Here is a 21,906-nt window from a genome sequence, read left to right as displayed (position 1 = left end):
GCGTGCGCTGGGGCCGCGCTGCGGGACGGGACCCGGGACAGACAGACGCTGCCGTGCGCATGCGCAGTGCCGGCCTGCGGCGGCTGTGCCACACACAGCATGGCGGAGCAGCCGCCCGCCGCGCCGCCGTCAAGCGAGAGCGGCCGTAAAGGGAAGCTGGGCTGCGCGGCGGCGGGCGGGGTGAGTGGCGGGGCCGTGGCCCCGAGCGGGCCGGGGGCAGGGGGGCTCGGTGGGGCCGGGCCCGGGGCGGGAGGCGCCGCGCGGGGTTTGTGCCCAGCGGTTGTCAGGGCCTGCGCCGGGCCGGCGGCGGCATCGCTGCCGTGTGGGGAAGGGAGCGGGAAGGGCGTGTGCCGCTGTAAGGGTGTTTGCCGCTGCCCGAGGCAGCGCAGGTGCTCTGTCTTGGTGTCGGGTCGCTCCTCCAGGTGTTTCCAGGCCGGCTGTGTGCTCTGTGACCGGGATCGTTGTCCGTCCCTGAAGCGCCTTCCCGGGCCGAACCCGGGGGCCTTTCCCCTGTTAGCTGTACCGAAATCCGAGGGGAGAGAGCTCCTCTGACCCTGGGCTTGGCTCGGGGCGGCAGAGCCCGGCCCTGCACCTGTGACCGAAGGTGGTCACAGAATTAATTAGGTTGGAAAAGACCTCTAGGATCACCAAGCCCATTCCAATGGCTGACCACCCTTTCTGTGAAAACATTCTTCCTGCTTTACAAGCTGAACCCCAGCCCTCGGCACAGCCTGAGGCGCTGGCCTCTCATCCTGTCACTGGCTGCCTGGGAGAAGATACCAGCCCTCACCTGGCTGCAGTCTCCTTTCAGGTGACCCATAAAGTCCCCTCTGAGCCTCTTTTTCTCCAGGCTAAACAACCCCTAACTCCCTCAGCCGCTCCTCATAGGACTTGTGCTGCAGATCCTTCACCAACTCCATTCTGCAGATCCTTCACCAGCTCCATTGCCCTTCTCGGACTTTGGTCTGTGCCAGGCATGTCATGGATGGCATTGTTCTGAGTAGGCTTTGCAGGACAGCATGTGTTGTACAAAAATGTTCTTTGACCGAATAGCTATAGTAGTTATGTAGCTCCTGGTACAGGCCTTAAATTGGCTCATAATTTTTATATAAGCTTTTTTTTGAAAAAAAAAATCCGTTGTTTGCATCAGTGTAAGGTGATGTTGCTGTTCATTTATTCTTACCCTCCTCTGTACCTTTTCTCTTACACAAATGTTCATCCAACTCCCCAGTGTACCAGTCAGGGGAGCTGAGCTGAGGGAGTAGCATCCCTCAGCATCCTTGACTGCTGCTGTCTGTCTTTCTTCCCTTTCTGCCCTGGCTGCAGTTTCTTCTGCCTGGTCATGCCCTGCTTACACAGTCCCTAGAGCTTTTGCTGAGCCATCTACAAGAAATTCTAGCCTAACTAATCAAGTCAGGGTATGGTTGTCTGTATGGTGAGTTGCATGGGCCAGTTCAGGAAAAGGGCAAATTAAATGTTCTCACTGATTCAAAGGAGGGGGTGGAGGGAGGTGGGGAGCACATTTATTTGTGGATAGATAGGCTTGGACTATTATAAGAAAACTGCTAAAGTTAATTTTTTTCCCCCCAGTTCAGTCTTAAAACAAGTCAGTTACTGAGAGTGATGCATCAAGTGCCTTGTACAGTCACAGCTGAAGGGGTGAGTCTGCCCCTTTGGACACTGATGCTGGCTTGAAGTGGCTTACAGTGTCAGAGTGGCAAAAAACACACTGAAATATTGGGTATGTATAGCAGAATTTGTGAAAATAAAGACTGAAGAAATGTGATATCTCAGTGTCACCTATCCCTGGGCCCTGCATGGACTCTGTTCCTGCAGCATCTCTGAAAGTGCTCTCTTAGCCATGCACATCTGTAGTTCTGGCGTGGTTCATTCCAGACTTTCAAACAGTTTTGCTTTGTTTTGTCACATGAAAAAGAAGCATTTTTTAAAAATCTGAAGCTACTGCAGATGCCAAAATGAAGGTCACTAATTTCATTTCAGTGCCCTGACTTTCACAGTGGAATAGCTTTGGTTAGTGCCAGCCATTTAGCATGCTATGTCATGATGTGGGAAGTACATCCCACCTGTATTCTCCCTGTTACCATACCCACACCAAATCTCTGTTTGAGGGCAGTGAAGTGTCAGGGCTGGTCTTGGATGTGCATCTGCCCAGCAAACCATGTGGGATGACAACTGTTGAACAATCACTTGATACCTCTGAAGTCTGGAGCAGATTTTTGCTTGTCCAGAACTGCAGGGAAAAATAAAACATATGAAACAGGAAGAGGCAAATAGCATGTCAGAGTTTGTGTGCTTTCTCTCCCAAACAAAGAAATCTCTGCACAATGATACCCTTACAATTTATGCACCCTCCCCTACATGATCTTCACACGACCCTTGTCGTCCAGTGGTGATTTTTGCTCTGGGGTCTTCTAACAGCTTGTTGGGCTCTCTCTCCATGTCCATGCAGGCAGTTCACTGTTCTTATCTCGAGCTGCAGCTTCTGCTGATGGCCATGAGCTCCTTATCTCCTGCTTTGTGCTGCTTGTGCACCTGCTCCCCGGTAGAGCATGGGAAACTAAAATAAAGTCCTAGACTCAGGATAAACATTACTTAGCAACAACTAAAACATCGGTGTGTTGGCAGCATTCTTCTCATTCTAAAGGCAAAGCACAGCTCTGTAGCAGCTACGGGAAAATTGCTAAGGAAATCAACTCAGTTCCAGCCAAAAGCATGTCCAGGCAAAAGTCCACAGCTTTCAGCCTAAGGCTTCCACTTAGGTGGAACCCAAGCTACATATGCTAAGCAAGTAGATATAAGCAAACTGCATTCTAAATCACACAGTATTATTATTATTAGTAGTAGTATAATTCTATGTGACTTACTCTATTTAGAAGTTGTTTGCTTAAGCTAAGCAACTGACATCTCTCAACAAAATAATTTCTAGGTGCAATCAAAAAAGGAGTGTGACAATTGGTGAATTGCAGTACAATTGGGAAAATAAGTTTGAGGCCAGATGGAGAAGTGAGAAGTTTCTGGGGATAAGCAGAAGCTGAAAATTATCTCATTTTGTGGTAAAGATACTGGGTAAAGTGATCTGCACTGCTAAAGTGCATGACATTCATCAGATGCTCTGCCTCTGCTTATTTTTACTAAGGTGCATCTCTTGAAGTTGATAAGAAAATAAAACATCTCTGATTATTCAGGTCAGGAAACTTCTACTGGAAGAAGTCTGGGACTTCAGTAACAGCTGCTGGCATAGGTCCCAGAGCCATGGCCACAAGGCTTCCAGCACTGTGTTTTGCTGCTCCAACATGAGTCTTCAAAATGTCCTGAAGAATCCCCCTTGACTGTATTTTTTTCTTCAAAGTTCCCATCCACTCTTCATTTGAACTTCAGTTTGGCTGGGGTTTTGCTTTATACATCCATATATATTTATATACTGATGCATATGTATATAATATATATATTTTGTTGTTGCTGTTGCACTTCATTTCTTGTTAAGCACAAGTAAAGATTTTTTGTTCCCCATTTGATAAAAATACTCCTTCTTACATTCTGTTAGTCTTCAAACTTGTTAAAATATGCTGAAGAGTGTCTTGAAGACTTGATCCTCAGGGACTAGTAGTGTTTGTGCAAAATGTAGCTCACAGAATCCACAATTCCACTAGAACAGTAGAGTAGAACTCTAGGACAGTAAAAGTGCTTAGTTTTTCTCTTACCTGTCTTTGAAAGTTTTCTAAAAGCAGAATCCTCTGGGATTCACCAAACCAAATCAAAGTCTTAGGCTTACAGTTCATATTATCTAATCTGTATATGCAGTTTAAGTCCTCTAGCATAACTTAAAGGGTTCAGTAATGGCATCTTTTATGATGTTTTAAGTGAGCAACTCTAGTTATGCTACACAGCAATGATATTTGCCAATACAACAAACTTGACTGTAATAGTTTTGTTTTAAAAATGAACTGCCTGTCATGACTGGATTAGAACAGGTCAATAAGGAACTTCTATCTTGTTCAGGAATATAATTTTACCAGATTTCAGTTACTACTTTTCAATAATACTAATTCTGTTGTCTTCAGTCTCACAAACAAAGCTGGCTTCAAAATTGATCATCAGCACGGTGTTCAGTTTTTTGATAAATATCTGCATCAGTAGTAATTGAAACAGAGACTGATGATTATTTTCACCCTAACCTAGTCATTTCTCCTGTGTTGAATTGTAGGTTTTCAGTGGCTTGCTTTGGAAAACTTGGTTTTAATGGGCTGTTAGGACAGCATCTATTCAGTAGCTGGCTTGTTAGGCATAGGACTCAGTCACTTAGGAAACACTACTGAGCCTTACTCTTTGTAATTTTTCTCATAGGCATAATAAAGCAGTGAAGAGAAAGTGAAGGAAGCATTACATGCCTTACTGGTCAGAAAACTGTTTCTGAAGTATTTGGGCAAACTACATATATATGTAGTAAAATCTACAAAGGTAAGATATCTTCCTTTTCTATTTTATTTAGAAAATCTCATAACTAATGAAAACCTCTTTCATGAGTCTCAGTGGGTTTACAGAAGTAACTTTATATGTCAAGGAGCAATGTGGAGCCTAAAACTTATTCTTTTAAGCAAATTCTGTGGAGTCTTGCCAAATTCCACAAGGTGTTTCATTATAGGATTTAGATGAAGGCAGATTGACCATTAGTTCTTCTTCACAAAGCTTTCAAATCCATTCAAAAGCTTCTCAGTTTTATAAAATAGATCATGTAGGAAAAGACAGTAGCTCTTCATGACTTCAGGGTTAGCTGCAGTTTTGATTTCTTTTACTTCCTGAATATTAAGTATGTCGTTAAGCATGTGGAGATTTCATGCTGTTCCTCTGAAATGAAGGGCTACCGTGACTAGAGAGTCTTTTTTCAGTATGAAAACAATATCTTAAGTGATGTGCAGTTCATGAATCCAGGATTTGCTAGCTGAAAGTGCCACAGCTATTGTTGGTAAGAACACCATTTTGTAAGTTTGTTAGGCATTATTTGAAAGATGTTAAAATGGAAAGCAAACATTTGCTTTTGAACTTGTGTGATGTTTCTGCTTCGGGTAGAATTCATGTTAAAAAAAAGCTGTATGTTTCAGAGTGGCTGCTACAGTTATGTTCAATAACAGCATTCAGAAGAAGTGCAGCTCCACTGTCCCAAAGTCTTTGCTTTCATAGTTCAGAATTTCTTGATAGAAAATTGTGATTCTGACATCCAGCAGTACAATTCTCAAATTCCCTTAAATCTGAAAGTCTCTGAAGTGTGTAAATGTTTGTTTGCATTCACACATTCACTTCTTTATTCACTGTATGGTCTCCATGTTTTTAGAATTGCTGTCAGGCCTCTTTGTGGATCTGCCCATAGAGATTCAGCACAAAGATTGCTTTATTTCTGTGTGCTTGGGGTTTTTGAGCAGGCTGAAGGTGTGGAGAGCATGGGTTACGACATTGAGCGCTTCGTGGGCTATGTCAATGAGGGGCTGCTGTGCTCCATCTGCCGGGACGTGTTGGAGGACCCGCTGCAGGCTCCCTGCGAGCACGCTTTCTGCACTGCCTGCATCCACGGCTGGCTTGTTCATCACAGCAACTGCCCTGAGGACAGACAAGTCATTGATGTGTCTTTGCTACGACCTCTCTATAGGTACCCAGTCATCTTGCTGTGTGTTGAAATTACATGAATTTAGGATTTCTCAGTTTTGCTTGCACAGCTTCATCTCCTGTCAATACTGTTGCTCAGGTTGTCTTTATCCAGTATGCCTGTGGCAGACACCAACTACTTACAGGAAAGCATTAGCATTTTCTATTTATTATAACTGTTAGGGTATTAGGATTTCAAAGCTGAAAGGACACTTAGTTTGTTCTCTACCTTTTTATATCTTGAATGTTGATTCCAGATGCCTATCTGGATATTATTCTGAATGTCCTTTATGGCACCAAAACTTTTCCATACTTGATTGTACAGAAAGCAAGCAAAGCGACTCTTGATGGCAGTCACTACACACTCTGTATCTCTTTTCTTTTCAGACTTAGTTAGGTGCTGTAGTGGGGTTTGTAATTTACAATTCCTGGAGATATTAACCAAATTTATGACCTTCAAATCCTTTTTAAAAAAGATCTTTAGACATAGGAATGTCTGTTGTGAGCCACCTTGTCATGTAAAGTGGGCTGTTCTCACTAGTGCCTTCTATAACTGGTCAGGCAGTTGGACCATATGATTGTTGTTGGTCTTCCCCAAACAAACTGTTCTATTTTAAACTGTAATTCCTGCTACTGTCAGAACAAAACAGTTTCAACAGTAGATGCTGCTTGCTGGTTAACGTCTGCATTATCTAATCTTGCTCAGATTAACAGTTATGTATTTATAGTCTCCAGCTACAGTAAATTTAACGTTGTTAGTACTCATAACATAATTTTTCATTCAGGAGATTTTACTATCTGGAAGTTAGCTATAGTGTAGACAGAGTACTAGAGTTTCATTTTTAGATTGTTTTGTCTGTACTTACTGTAGTCCTTTAGTCTGGCGTGTTTAGAAACATAGAACTTAAATAGCAAATGAGTAGCCCTGGTGTTTGTTATTGATAATATCTGCTGAGCCAGTGAAAGGTCACAATTAAAAATTATTCAAAAATAAAGATTTCATTTGCACATTTAAATTTGGAGACTGAATATTTCAATCTTTCTTTCAAGCTGTTTTTTCTTGATATGGTCACTTGAATTCTTAAGCAAATAAATAAATTCAGCTAGTTACTCACAATTTTTCCTAATGGAGATTAGAATCTTGCTTTCTTTTCCCAAAAGTTGAAAATAGAAATTTTTCAATAATGTTCCCAGATTTAAGAACAAATTCTTTTCTTTGCATGTAGATATATGAAAAATGATTTAAACCGTCTTCAGCTGCATTGCAGAAACAGAGAGTATGGCTGTGAAATGGTTTGTTCTCTGGAGTCTATAGACAGGCATGAAAGGGAGTGTGAGTACAGTCAGATACCCTGCTCCAATGCTGGTGAGTAGCATTCAAAGAAGTTGAATCCTTTATATTAAACAAACACGTTTGTCATCTTCCTGTCAACAGAACTGCAATAATGGCCATTATTTCCTAACAGAAATTCAAAGCTTTGGCATGATCTGCCCTTTACAGCAGTGTTTTTGAACAAAATGTACTACCAGTTTATGGCAGTCATGATGATTAGCAACTGTTTCTTATCCAAAAACTAACCAAAATGAATATGATGAACTTCAAATGTATGAAAATGTAGTAGTGCATTAGTTTTGTTTTCTGTCAAATTATGAGTTTGGTTTCCAATTCTGACTGCATGTTTTGATGTTTGAATGAATGCAGTAGCCCCTGCAGAAGACCTGGGGATCATAATTTATTTATAAAATACCTGATTGCCTGGTGCATGTGAAGCTGTCAGCTCTGTGACATAGCATTAACAAGAACATATCTTGGAAATAAGAATTACTCTAAGCTAAATTCTAGTTAGAATTGTTCATGTTGAGATTTTTATTTAAAGCAAGACTACACCTCCTGAGAAAGAAACATACCTCTAAAAAGGAACATACTGTTAAAATTTCCCAGTTGAATTCATTTGAAATGTTTTCTGTTCCTAGATAAAGATAAAATCTAATTAATGATGCTAAGGGCTGCCATTGTAATTAATTATGAGATGATGAAGGTACTAGAATTGCTCTGCTAGAAGTTATAATTTTTCTCTTATAATTTTATAAGTTATTATAAGTGACTTCTGCAGATAATTGATTCACCTGTTCTACTTCCTAGAGAAACAGTAGTGTTTTACAGATTTATGTCTTTTACTGTGTTTTACAGATTTATGTTTTTACACTGCACTGGTGTTTGGGGTGTGAAGGCTCTTACATTGCTCCAACTCTTCTCCAAAAATACATGGAGTGTATTTTGAGTACCTCAATTACAAATCATTGCATTTATTATTAAAGCTCTTCTAGAGAACTCATTTATCATTTTCTGGCTTGGTTTATTGGGAAGTTTCAATACTCCATTGCTTCAGTTTTCTTAAGTTGATATTCTCTTCGCATTAATGCATTATTCTCTTTGAATTAAATGCAAGTGTGTACTTCATCAAAGTCAGTCTCAGTAATTAAACTACAAACTTCCCAAGTTTGACTTCATAAGTTGAGACTACAAACTTCAAGTTCAGAGAGTTGAATATAGCAATAATTTATATAGTGCTTATTTTTGATTCTTTACACTTTACTTTTAATCACTACAGAACTGCAAAGTTTGTATCCCAGAATTTCTGTGGAAATATTTCTGTCTTTGTATGAGTTATTAAATGTTCATAAATAAATGTTCTAACTTATTATGGTCTAGTACATTAGCGACAAGACCCAACAAATTGTTTGGAAAACAAGTTTACATTCCATCTCATCCACATCTCTCTTTACTACTTCTTTAAGTTTGATAGTATAATATTTTTTTACACATGTGTATTCTTTATAAATTCCAGTCATTGCAATCTGTGATGGTAGCACAGGCAAGCTGCTAGTGTCTTAGCTTGGCATCAGGATTGTCATTACTGAAGTTGATTTAATGCCGGACCAGCAGTAGAAAACTTTATAGAAAATACAGAAAATACCTCCTTGCAGCCTTTCAGTGTTCTCAGTTAATGGATAAGTATCTTAGTGAGCGTTGTATGAGTAGCTATGTATGTGTAACTGTCATATTTCATGTCCTAAGGAAATCACTTCTCTCAGCTTCATTTCTGGAGTGGTTTTGTTTGGAATGACTGAGAGTGCTTTTGTTGTAGATGCTGTCTTGCCTTGCTCCCCCTGCTCAGGTTGCACGGTGCAGATCGAGCGGCGTAACCTGGACGGGCACCTGGCGGTGTGCGAGTACCGGAGCCGCGAGTGCCCCAACGGCTGCGGCTTCACCATCCTCAGCGCCGAGGACACGCAGCACAACTGTGTGGCAGAGCTGAGGACTGAGCTGGAGCTGCTTCGGTACAGAGCTTGTCCTTCTCTCGGGGCTGGGCTGGGCTGGGCTGGGCTGAAAGTCACTGCATGAAGCACTTTGAAATACTAGCACTGCATTCTGGTATGTGTTAAATGGGCCATTAATTACTTGATGCTAACGGGCCAGAACTTTATCATGTGTCAGCATGGACTTTAAATTCTTACTGGTTTGATTCTTTTGTTGTTGGGTGGTTTTTTCCAAGTTACCATAAATCTTAAAATACCATTGCTTGCAGTTGAACAGAATTGCAAGCTTACTATTTAAAATGACAAAAAACTTAAGAAAATGGAAGCTGACAATTTAATTTTTCCATTGGCCTCTTATACAGATGAAGCCACATTATTTAAGAATTGTATTTAGTTTATGTTTTTACAGAGAAGATAAAAATCTGTAAGTATTTTGGCAAGTACAGGTAGATTCAACCACTGAAGGTCTAATTATGATTTTTTTTAAGTTCTGGTAGATAAACAGTCAGTGAATATGACTCTTCTTACCAGCATCATTGTTTTCCTCTTACGTAGGTTTCTGTAGCTTTCCCTTTGTACTATATTCCAGTTGTACTTTGGTTTTTTTCCCCCACTCGTGCTCCTTCCCATTTGTATCTTTCAGCTCCTAAGTGTTGTGCTTTTGAACACTGCTGTTAAGTCAGGCTCAAATATGGTTTAAATGCATTTAGACCAAGTGATTCTGCTGCCCGGTTTCTGAGCTCAAAAGGTTAATGTAGTGCCATCTGGTTGTGGCTGTGGAGCTGTGTGAGTGACTAGGCTGTAACAGTTTACTGCATACTGTCATTTAGTGTCCACCATAAAACTGAGCGAGGTTACACACAGAACCATGGAATCATTTAGATTGAAAAAGAGCTTTAAGATCATTGAGTCCAGCAGTTAATCCAGTGCTGCCAGGTCCACCACTAAACTGTGTCTGTAAGTGTCTACCATGTCCACACACACAGGCTGTCTCACTTCCTTACATGTTTAGCAGTACTATAGGATTCAGACTTTTTATCTCAGCTGCTTCTTATTTCATAACACTCAGCAAGCACATACTGTAGGCAAACACCAGAAAATCACTTAAAGTCATAAATACACCTTCTTGAGATCTGGGAATATTTTATTTGAGGAGTATGATTTGACTGTCCCTCTATAGGCTCCTCATGGGCACTTTAATGCCCCTGGGCACAATGCACTTCTTTATGCTGTTTTTCTTTTTAAATTAATGAATCATGCCTCTACAGAGGCATCCTGTAGAGCTTGATGGGAATCAGTTCAGTCTGCTTGGCTGCAAGAAGGCTTTCTGGATTTTTAAGATCATTCTTTTCTCTGCTTACAAGACTTAACAAGGAGAAATAAACTTTTTAGGTCGGAAATGATCTGCAGAGTGGAGGAGGCAAAACATGAGATGGAGTCGAGGTTAGATTCACAGAGAAGGCATATGGTCCAAAAAGAGAGTATTCTGCAAAATGAAATTGAAGAACTAAAGGTAAATACAATTTTTTTTTCCTCTCTTAACAGTCTAGCTTTTTGCTTTTCCCAGTTGCAGTTTCTTATTTTGTAAATAAAGTCTCATACAGAGGAAAATGGCATTAAGTATGGGGAACAAAACCATCAAAGCTTTGCCAGGTTATCTCTCTGGAGAAGCAGGCTGGATTCTGTATGCCTGTGGTTTACTGCTTCAGGTTCACTGGAGCTCACCTGGGTACTCCACCCGTGTTCCGTGCATGCATAACATTGTCAGCAGATCAATCTGAAACTGATTTCAGTGTCTAAATGTAGAGTATGCATCACAAACTGGATGTAATTAAACATTCAGACCCATTTTTAATTGCTATCCAAAGTGGCTTAGTCCAGAGCTTACACAGGGCCCTACTGCCAAGACTGGTATTTGCACTGTGATCAGAAGGTTGGAAAGATTCACAACAAACTTCATCAAGTAACAAGCAAGGCTGTCTTATCCTTTTATTCATCCTCTTTTATTATATCACAGAAAAATTATTTTTAAAGCAATCATTTTTAAAGCTTTTAAAAAGTTTTTTAAAATTTATAGTTCACAGTTTTATTTTTACTGGATTTGTTGTTATATCCTTGAAGAATGTATCTGAACATAACCACAACCATATTTTGTTTGGATTCTTGAAACAGAAAATAAAAGCAGCACGTAGGTAAATTGGCTGTTTCTTATCATACTTCATAAGAAACAAAATATGCAAACAAAATGTTTTTGAGAAACATATTGGAATCTTTAGAACAAGACCATCCCACAAGGTGAATGCTGGATTGTGTCTCAAATTGTTTACATTTGTTGCACTATCAAAAAAAAATTTTGGTGGTTTTTATTCTGAAGACTCCATCACCCAACACGCGTGGCCAGCTCGACTTCATTGCAGCATCATTAGAAGAGAGTTTGTTTCTTGCAGTAAACTTGTGTTTGCATTTCAGAGTCAGATGTCACGGCTGATGTCGGATGTGCGGTCTCTGATGGCTGCAGAGAGGCAGCACCGCCAAGAGCTGGAGCAGGCAGAGCTGGAGAAGCGGGAGTTAATGGAGCTGCTGAAGGGGCTGCAGAAGGACTGCAGATTGACTACTACAGAGGGAAGCAGGAAGTCAAATTTCCGTCCTTTGACACGGCTAGAGAGTGTGAAAAGAAAACCTAGGGAAGTTACAGTTATCTAAATAGTACTAAGCTCAAAAAGCATTTTCTTCAAATACTGGCTTCTGGCAAACTACTTTCTTTGAATGATTGGCAAACTTTATATAATTTCTGATTTACTTCGGGTTTTTTTTAAGTCTTAATTAGAACTGTATTTCCTTTGGGGCCATAAAAACAAACAGAAAATTTTTTTCCCTGAGGGAATACTGGTCATTAAAACCAGTAATTGGAAGACATAATTTTAGCTAATGTTTTTATAGAAAGGGAAAGGAGTCTTGTTCTCTCTTTACTGCATCACTTACAGGAATTTTTCAAGACTGAAACTACAGCCTTTTAAAGTCAAAGATACTGACTATTATGGACCAGGAAGAAAAAAACATTTCAGTATCTCTTTCTGAAACAAAAAAGCAAATGTGACCATTTGGGATGTACTTAATTTGGGGAAAAGTAAATAGTAGAATCAGTAAGTCAGTAATAGAAATTAATAAGATTTTGTTTGTTTGTGGTCAGTAGAAAGTCTTATTTCAAAGATGGAAAGCAAGCACTTTAAATTGTAATTCTTCTGCTATGTAACAGCTTTGGGTGAGGTTGACTATTGCTTTAGAGCTTCTTCTCATTTCTGAGGCTGATAACACACTTAAGAGACTAATACTGAAGCCTGAGGTAATAGAATAACCTTTAAACATATGTGTTAATAACTTTGAGTTTGTGGGAATGGATCTGCTTCTTACTTAAAACTTTGAAGCTTTTATATGTGAAACTATCAAGTATTTCTACAGGATCTTTTAAGCATAAGACCAGTAATTTGGTACTCAATGTCTTTAAAGTATATATAGATACCTCGAGTATCCTTAATTTTCTTGTGGCAGGTTTAAGGCTACTTGATATGCGCAAGAGATGAATATTTGCACAATCACTTGGGCTTCAGACATCTGTGTTAGTGCTGAAGCAGGCTTCAGGGAGTGCCAGAGCCTGGCTCTGTCATCAGAGGGTAACAGAACACCTGGGTGGAAGTAGGTCAGTGATCTGCTCTACTTAGCAGTACAACTCAAAAGTGGAGGTGGAAGGATTAAGGGATGTTAGAGCATCTGAAGAAGAGATTGACTATTAGAGCATTCTCTGCCTCCCCTGAGGCAAATGTACCAGTCAAATGCACCTCAGAAAGGGGAGGGTCACTAGAGATGAACCTAGGGTGGCAGGTCTGTGATGCATTGGCCCGGCTAAAGTGCATCTACACCAACACACAGTGTGGGCAGCAAGCAGGAGGAGCTGGAAGCCATTGTTCAGCAGGAGGGTTTTGATGTTGTCACCATCACAGAAGCATGGTGGGATGACCATCATCATGGGAATGCTGCAATGGCTGGATATAAGCTCTTTAGAAGAGACATTGGCCATCGTGAGTCAGTGAGGAGCAAGGGGTGGAGCTTCCTGTGTTGCTGCTGAGTGGCTGATTATAAGAGGTCTCTGGGGAGCGCGGCGACCAGAGCGGGCAGACGGGTGTGGTGAGTCTCTGGGGCGTATACAAGGCAGTTTGCGCGGCAGTTCGTGCAGGCGGGGCAAGCAGGCAGGGTTGCCAGCTTTCTTGCTAATAAGGAGTCCTCTGTGTCGTTTGAGGTCTTTCTGCTGCCTGGTTGTGTTTGAGGTGTCTGTTAGTAATGGTTTCTACACGGTCAAAACTGTGGCTGGTATAAGTGTAAGTGACCAAGTTGAGCCCTCCAAAAAGGATGTGTCTGTACAGACCCATCCATGCCCAGAGTGTTTGAGGTTATCAGTGGCTTCAGGGAATGTTGTGGAGGAGACCTGACTGCAGTGTGAACAGGTGAACGACCTCCTTTCATTGGTGGCTGAGCTTAGGGAGGAAGTTGAAAGGTTAAGGAGTATAAGGGAAAGTGAAAGGGAAATAGACTGGTGGAGTTCAGCCCTTCCATCTTTAAGGGAGCCCTCTGACCGAGAGACTGAGGACTTATATGCCTCCCCGTCTCAGGCAATAGAAGGGCACCTGGTAGATGATGAGGAGTGGAAATGAGTCCCCATTTGGGGACGTAATAACAAAAAGTCCTCCCCATCCCATCATCCAGCCAGGTACCACTTCAGAATAGCTATGAGGTCCTGGATGATTTAGGAGAAAATTGTCTGCCCAGTGAACCTGCCAATTATGATTCATCTGTAAGATGGATCACTACCTCTAACATCAAGAAGAAAGGAAGGGTAATCGTAGTAGGTGATTCCCTCCTGAAGGAAACTGAGGGCCCCATATGTTGACCAGACCCATCCCACAGGGAGGTCTGTTGCCTCCCTGGGGCCTGGGTACAAAATACCACTGAGAGACTTCCTGGGCTGATTCAGCCCTCTGATTATTACCCACTGCTGATACTCCAGGCTGGCAATGATGAGATTCAGAAGAGGAGTGTCAAGGCAATTAGAAAGGACTTCAGGGTACTGGATCAAGTAGTTGATAGGGCAGGAGCACAGGTAGTGTTCTGCTCAGTCCCTTTGGTGACCAAGGTAAACAATGAAACAGGAGAATCCGCATCATCAACAAGTGGCTTAAAGGGTTGGTGTCATCGGCACAATTTTGGATTCTTTGATCATTGGGAAACTTTTACAAAATCTGCTGTACTGGAACCAGATGGGGTACATCTCTCTATTAAGGGCAAAAGGTTTTTAGCTCATGAACTGGCAGACTTCATTGAGAGGGCTTTAAACTAGGTTTGAAGGGGGAAGGGGAAGCAGCTGAGATGAGGTGCATGTATACCAATGCACGCAGCTTGGGCAACAAACAAGAAGAGCTGGAGGCCATGGTGCAGCTGCAGAGCTGTGATGTAGTTGCCATCACGGAAACATGGTGGGACGACTCACATAACTGGAGTACTGCGCTGGATGGATACAAGCTCTTCAGGAGAGACAGGAAAGGAAGAAGAGGTGGAGGCGTGGCCCTTTATATTAAGCAGGACTTTCAATGCCATAGAAATTGAAACTGAGGATGATGGAGTTGAATGTCTATGGGTAAGAATAAAGGGGAAGGCCAACAAGGCTGACACCATACTGGGAGTCTGTTATCGTCCACCCGACCAGGAAGAAGAAGTAGATGACTTATTCTATAAGCAGCTAGGTAATGTTTCAGGATCATCAGCCCTTGTTCTTGTGGGTGACTTCAACCTACCAGACTTCTGCTGGGAACTTAATACAGCAATAAGAGGCAGTCCAGGAAATTCTTAGAATGTATGGAGGACAACTTTTTGTTGCAGCTGGTGGGTGAACCCACCAGGGGAGGGACTATGTTAGATCTGCTGTTTGCAAATAGAGATGGGCTGGTGGGAGATGTGGTGGTTGGAGGTGGCTTGGGGCAGAGTGATCCTGAAATAATAGAGTTCTCAATATTTGGTGAGATCAGGAGGAGCACCAGTAAGACTCTTGCATTGGACTTCCAGAGGGCAGACTTTGGCCTGTTCAGGAGACTCATTCAGAGCACCCTTGGGGAAGCAGCCCTTAAAAACAAAGGAGTTCAGGAAGGGTGGGCATGCCTCAAAATAGAGATCTTGAGGGCACAGGAACAGACCATCCCTGTGTGCCGAAAGATCAGTCAACGGGGTAAACGTCCAGCCTGGCTGGGCAAGGAGATTTTGGAGGAGCTTAGGAATAAAAAGAGGATGTTTCAGCTTTGGAAGGAGGGTCAGGTCTCTAAGGAAGTATTCAAGAAGGCTGCTAGAGCATGCCTAAAAATTAGGGAGGCCGAAGCTCAGTTTGAACTTAAAATGGCGACTTCTGTAAAGGATAATAAGAAATGTTTTTACAAATACATTAATGGTAGAAGGAAAGGTAAGACCAGCCTTTGTTCTTTATTGGACAAAGGTGGGAACTTAGTATCTGCAGATGAGGAGAAGGCAGAAGTGCTTAATGCCTATTTTGCCTCAGTTTTTAGTGGGAAGATGACTTGCCCTCAAGACACCCACCCGTCTGGGCTGGTTGATGGTGACAGGGAGCAGAATGGTCCCCACATTATCCAAGAGGAGGCAGTCAAAGAACTACTGAAATGCTTGGATATTCATAAATCTATGGGACCAGACGGGATCCACCCCAGGGTAAAGAGAGAGCTGGCAAACGAGCTTGCAAAGCCACTCTCCATCATTTACCAACAGTCATGGCTCACTGGTGAGGTTCTGGATGACTGGAAGCTGGCCAATGTGATACCCATTCACAAAAAAGGTGCAAAGGAAGATCCTGGTAATTAGAGACCAGTCAGCCTGACCTCAGTACCTGGCAAAATAATGGAACAGTTTATATAAAGTGCCATCACACAGAATTTACAGGATGGCCAGGGTATCAGACCCAGCCAGCATGGATTTAGGAGGGGTAGGTCATGTTTGACCAATCTGGTCACCTTTTATGACCAGGTAACCCGCCTAGTGGGTGCAGGGGAGACTGTAGATGTTGTTTATTTGGATTTCAGCAAGGCCTTTGACACTGTCTCCCACAGCATACTCCTAGATAAGCTGGTAGGCCGTGGCTTGGACAGGAGCACTCTGTGCTGGGTTCAGAACTGGCTGCATGGCCAGGCCCAGAGAGTGCTGGTGAATGGTGCTGCATCCAGCTGGTGACCAGTCACCAGTGGTGTCCCTCAGGGGTCTGTGCTGGGGCCAGTTCTGTTTAATATTTTTATTGATGACATGGATGGGGGTTTAGAGTCTTTCATTAGCAAATTTGCAGATGACACTAAGCTGGGAACGTGTGTAGATCTGCTAGAGGGACGTAGGGCTCTGCAGAGAGATTTGGAACAGTTGGATGAATGGGCAGAATCTAATGGGATGAACTTCAATAAGTCCAAGTGCTGACTCCTGCACTTTGGCCACAATAACCCCCTGCACCGATATAAGCTGGGGACGGTGTGGCTGGAGAGTGCTCAGGTGGAAAGGGACCTGGGGGTGCTGGTTGACAGTCGGCTGAACATGAGCCAGCAGTGTGCCCAGGTGGCCAAGAGGGCCAATGGCATCCTGGCCAGTATCAAGAACGGTGTGGCCAGCAGGAGCAGGGAGGTCATTCTGCCCCTGTACTCAGCACTGGTGAGGCCTCACTTGGAGTATTGCATCCAGTGGGCCCCTCACTTTAGGAGGGACGTTGAGATGCTTGAGTGTGTCCAGAGGAGAGCAACGAGGCTGGTGAGGGGCTTGGAACACAAGCCATATGAAGAGCGACTGAGGGAGCTGGGGTTGTTTAGCCTGGAGAAAAGGAGACTCAGGGGCGACCTTATCACTCTCTACAACTTCCTGAAGGGTGGCTGTGGTGAGCTGGGGGTCGGTCTCTTTCTCCGGGCAACAACGGATAGAACAAGAGGACACAGTCTCAAGCTGCCCCAAGGGAGATACAGGCTAGAATTAAGGAGGAAGTTTTTCACAGAAAGAGTGGTCAAATACTGGAATCATCTACCCAGGGAGGTGGTGGAGTCACCATCCCTTGATGTGCTTAAAAAAAGACTGGATGTGGCACTTGGTGCCATGATCTAGTTGAGGTGTTAGAACATGGGTTGGACTCAATGATCTTAAAGGTCTCTTCCAACCTAGAAATTCTGTGATTCTGCTGATCTGCTTAAGGTTAGGAAGGCTCTGCAGACAGACCTGGACAAACTCAATGTGTCAAGGACAAGTGCACGAGGTTCAGTAAGGTGAAGTGCTGGGTTCTGCTCTTGGGTTGCAGCAACCCCATGCAGTGCTACAGGCTGAGGGCAGAGTGGCTCGAGAACTGTTCAGCAGAAAGGGACTTGGGTGTGACAACCAGCTTAGTATGAGCCAGCGTGTGCCCAGGTGGCTAAGAAGGCCAATGGCATCCTGGCCTGTATCAGAAATAGTGTGGCAGGGATTGTCCCTCTGCACTTGGCACTGGTGAGGCCACACCTCAAGTACTGTGTCAAGTTTTGGCCCTTCACTTTAAAAAGGAAATTGAAATGCTGAAGCATGTCCAGCAAAGGGCAACAAAGCTCATGAAAGGTCTAGAAAGCTTGTCTTGTGAGGAGCAGCTGAAAGAGTTGGGTTTGTTGGTCTAGAGAAGAGGAGGCTCTGGGAGGAGCTTTTCACTCTCTACAACTGCCTGAAAGGAGGGTGTAGCCAGGTGGGGATTGGTCTCTACTACTGTGTCCACAGGGAGGGGATAAGAGGAAATGGCCTTCAGCTCAGACAGGGGAGATTCAGATTAGATGTTAGAGAAAACAATTCACTGTTATGGTAGTCAAGCATTGGAATAGGGTGCCTGGGGAGCTGGTTGGAGTTACCATCCCTGGAGGTGTTGAAGAGTTGTCAGGATCTGGGGCTGAGCAATGGTTAATGGTTTAGGGGTTGCAGGACTAGTTCTGGGTTGACAGTGGAACTTGGTCTCTCCCACCCTTGATGATTCCATGATGCAGAGTTTGCAGTTGGATTTTTTAACAGACCCACAAATAAAGGAGGGGTTTATCTGTAAGCACTGCATGAGAAATCTGTTCAAGGACTTTCTCCAAACTTTTTACACAGCCTGTTCATGTTGCTTTCAGTGGTGTAACCAAGCCATAGTCTCAGCTCACCAATGGAGTAACTATAGAGATACCTGGCCTTCTGTTTGCTGAATGCATTAAATCAGTTTTGGAGGCTCAGGAAGATGTGTGCAGGTTCAACAACCCGAATATGTTAATTTTATCATTTAGAAAGCAACTGCATTACTGTGCATGCCTTGCTGTTGCTCAGAGCAATGCTTTTATAGCTAATAGCATAACCAAAGAGAGAGGCAGCAATCTTCTTTAGCATAGTCTGCATTATGAAGATCTGTGGTCAGAGCTGTCTGAATTTCAGGCATTAATAAATCCTTCTAACTTGCCCTTTCGTTAGTACCACTGAGGCAGATGTGCACATATTCAGGTCTTGAGTATTTAAAAACTGGTCTTGTGTATTTAAAAAATGACATAAATAGCTCTTCTGTAAAGTAATTGAGAGTATTTGGGGCACTAGCAATCTCACCAATTCATGCCATAGCACATCTCTTAAGCAGCCATATTTAATAACCTAAAGCAGTAAACCTGTAGCTATAATTTGGGAAGACCTTCATTCACACTAAATGTTCAGGGGCCACTTCACTTACATTAGTGTGTATTAAAGCAATAGGTAGAAAGTAAGAATGCTGTTTATTCTTGTGTTCTGAACAAGCTAGCTGTGAGTGTCTGTGCCCTGTGTGACATTACTGCAGCATTCACACTAATTTTCAAGCTTTTTCGCAGCACCAGAGATTTCATGCTATTAGATTCAGTTAGTGCTTTTCTGTGTACTGTAACTGTGTGGTTGTGATGTGACTTTATCTACTTTGCCTAATGTAAAGACAAAAATTACTTCAGAATCCATTAGAACTTGATGAGCTGGATCATCTTTCCTGAGTCAGAGGGCAGTAACCTAATCTTTTCTGTTCTGACCACAGAAGAAAGCAAGCTATTTGCTCTGTGCGTTCCCCATAATGGGATCTCTGCATTTGTTTGCTTTAGAAACTTCACCCACACATTTCTTACTAAATTCCTCCTAGTATGGGAAATAGGGTTTATTTAATGTTTACCTAGCATTTGACCTGCTGTCTTTTTCCTAAGTGATGGACATGAAACTGTGAGAAAGCATGTCCTAGGTGCAAGGAAGGACTTCCTGCTGTGCTGTTGAGCTCTGATAGTCTGAACTTCCAATGTGGAAATGTGGCGGTGCTTTGGGTCCACAGCTGCAGCATGGGCTGTCAGTTTGGGCTTCCTTTAGCAGCAAACAAGCACTTTCAGAATGTTTTAAATAGGCACACAGTAGCTAATGGTATCAGGTCCCTCTGGTGACTTTAAGCTTTATGCCATTCTTCTGGGTTGGTAATGGTTCTGCACTTCAGATTTTCCTCTGCTAATGAACCCCTCAGAGGGTGGCATTGCTGAAGTATCATCATCATTTGACCTGTCTTACAATTGACTAGACTGACATTAAATAGCCTGTTATGTTAATATTTCATCTACTTCTTGCCTTTCCAGTCTCATGTATTATGCAGCTCTTAATAGCAGTTGGCAGCAGCAAGGGATTTTTTTTTCTGTCTTTCAAATAGTCTCTTAATCCTGTTCACAAAAATTAAGAGACTCCAAATATTGTACTAGACTTGACATAAGCTAAAGAGATTCACTTGAAAATGATACTTCCCTAGTCATGATCATACTTTAGCATTATATGAGACACTGCTGAAAGTGCATTACAGGAGGATTCCAGCATGGAATTACTGGTATTACTGTCCTCATACTAAATCACACTCTAATCAGTTCCATTTCCTCACAAGTGGAACTGCTGCTCCGAGTGTACCAGTAACTGTGCAAATTGTTGTATTTTGAATTGCTGCTTCTGTCTCTTTGCACCTGGAAGAGGGAGAGCAAAGAGAGAGAACAAGTGTGGTGTGACTGTTCCTTCTGCCCAAAAGCAGAGATGTGGCCTCACCAGCTTGTGCCATCAGCCAGCTTACCAGTGTGAGCTGCCAGCCTGTGGCAGGGAGTTAACATGGCATTAGAATTAAATGGAGATTAAATCATGGTCCACAGTTAGGTGGATACACAGTGTCACAGTACCAAGCCTGGGAGATTCAGAAACAGAGCTCAGAGCAAGTGGTTAAGTAAGGTATGTGGAACTTGCAAAAACAAGAGTTTCTTGGCAGCATAGAAGGGAAGGGAATTGCACAGTCAAGCAAAATACCTGCTATAGTGATGTATTTTGGCTGGCCAAAAATGCTTTTATCTGAACCGTTCTTAGGTGTTTGTATGAAGTAACGTTTTAATAGTCCCTGGTTGCAAAGAGTTCCTACAATTTATAGAAATTGGTAGCCTTGCAAATGAAATTTTCCATGTGCTGTCCTCTTGGATGTTTCTGGCATGGTGCTTCTCTACAGCCACTTTCCTTCGAAGTGCTGGGTAGTATTGACAGGAGCAGTACTAGCCTTGCCTTTCTCTGTACTGTTGTCAGGTGGAGTACGGTAGGTCAGGGAGATTTTAGCACGCAGAAGATGCCTTTATCAAGACCTACAATTCTATGCAACTTTCTATTAACTGAGTAAACACTGAACTGTCTTCCAGCATTATGGGTCGCTGCCAGTCTATTTACATTTTCTACCTTTATATGCACAAGGATAAACCAGCAGTCAACAGATCTTAATCTCTAGTGTGTATAAGAAATGGTAACACTTTGTATTACTTTGAAGTACACTTTGTATAAAAGTTGAACTAATAAAGGGTCTACACCATAATTAACACACTTTGGTTCACTTCATTCTGTACAGAAGTTTGAGTACCTCTTTATGACATTTAGGTACACTGGCCTGCAGAGCACAGGAGTCACAAATGCACTGCAGTCACAGGCTTGCTGCCCTGGAATAGGCAAGGCTGCATTTTCCCTCCTAGAGGAAGCAATAAACAAAGCAGGTGTTCAGTCAAACTATCCCTTCTCCACATTTCCCTCCCACCTCAGATGGGAGTTTCTGAATCGGATGAGCTTCGAAGGCAAAGCACTGGCAAAAATTTGAGAATTCCTGGAGTACGACACTCCAGTCCTGCACAGACAATAGGACAGTGAAGGGGCAAGGGAAGAACTCATTCTCTGTCCATCAACTGCAGGAATCTTACCCCTAATGCAATTTTTATAATGGCCACTACAAATACCTTGGTGGAGACATGTAAGAGCAGCAAAACAACAGAGCTGTTGTATTGCTTAAACATGAGCAATCCAGACTTGGGGCACTCAAGCAGGAATTTGCTGCATGCAGTCCTCTGCCCTCACTGACTAGACCCATTCTTACCTGCTGGAGGAGCTACTCAGCAGAAGAAAAAAGGCTGAAAGCCAACATGGCACAGAGACCAGCCCAGATCTGGGCTGACAGCCTGTTTATCTCCTACACCTCTCCAGGAGCACCTGGCCCTCAGCCACATTACAGACTGCACAGCAGCTAAGGATTCTGGAAGCAAAACCAAATGCACACAACTTGTCTCACCCTTATGCCACACACAAACCGTGCCTTTGTCTGTCCATGCTGCATTGGAGATCTTTTCTGCCTCACTCACTCTCCTCCCAGTGTTCTGCTCATCAAGTCAGCACAGGACTCTCTGAAGTTAGCCACTTCCTGGTGTTCCAGTCAGGAAACAAAACCTGAAAATGTCTTTTAGCCAGAGTATCAAAAGCAAAATTGAACACTTCTTTGAAGTGTTATTTACTTATGGTAGCAATCTCATTTTAAAAAGC

The 21,906-nt window shown here is 42.8% G+C and overlaps 1 protein-coding gene across 3 annotated transcripts; it reads left to right on the top strand.

Moving 5' to 3' along the window:
* Positions 1-76: 76 nt before the first annotated feature.
* LOC131090268 (RING finger protein 151-like) lies at positions 77-14,391 on the top strand. Of its 3 annotated transcripts, none has more exons than XM_058035559.1 (7): positions 77-180; positions 4,366-4,479; positions 5,439-5,662; positions 6,885-7,024; positions 8,838-9,000; positions 10,372-10,492; positions 11,449-14,391. In XM_058035559.1, the coding sequence occupies exons 3-7, from the start codon at positions 5,457-5,459 to the stop codon at positions 11,680-11,682; spliced, it is 864 nt and encodes a 287-aa protein (XP_057891542.1). In that variant the 5' UTR covers positions 77-180; positions 4,366-4,479; positions 5,439-5,456; the 3' UTR covers positions 11,683-14,391. The 3 variants fall into 3 exon arrangements, with proteins under 3 accessions (XP_057891542.1, XP_057891526.1, XP_057891534.1); XM_058035543.1 differs by having other exon boundaries at positions 8,808-9,000; XM_058035551.1 differs by lacking the exon at positions 77-180 and adding an exon at positions 1,691-1,741 and having other exon boundaries at positions 8,808-9,000.
* Positions 14,392-21,906: the final 7,515 nt, after the last annotated feature.

The sequence above is a fragment of the Melospiza georgiana genome, chromosome 1 (assembly GCF_028018845.1).
Source record: "Melospiza georgiana isolate bMelGeo1 chromosome 1, bMelGeo1.pri, whole genome shotgun sequence".
NCBI lineage: Eukaryota > Metazoa > Chordata > Aves > Passeriformes > Passerellidae > Melospiza > Melospiza georgiana.
The sequence above is the reverse complement of the archived record's forward strand: the minus strand, read 5'-3'. Positions and strand labels throughout refer to the sequence as shown.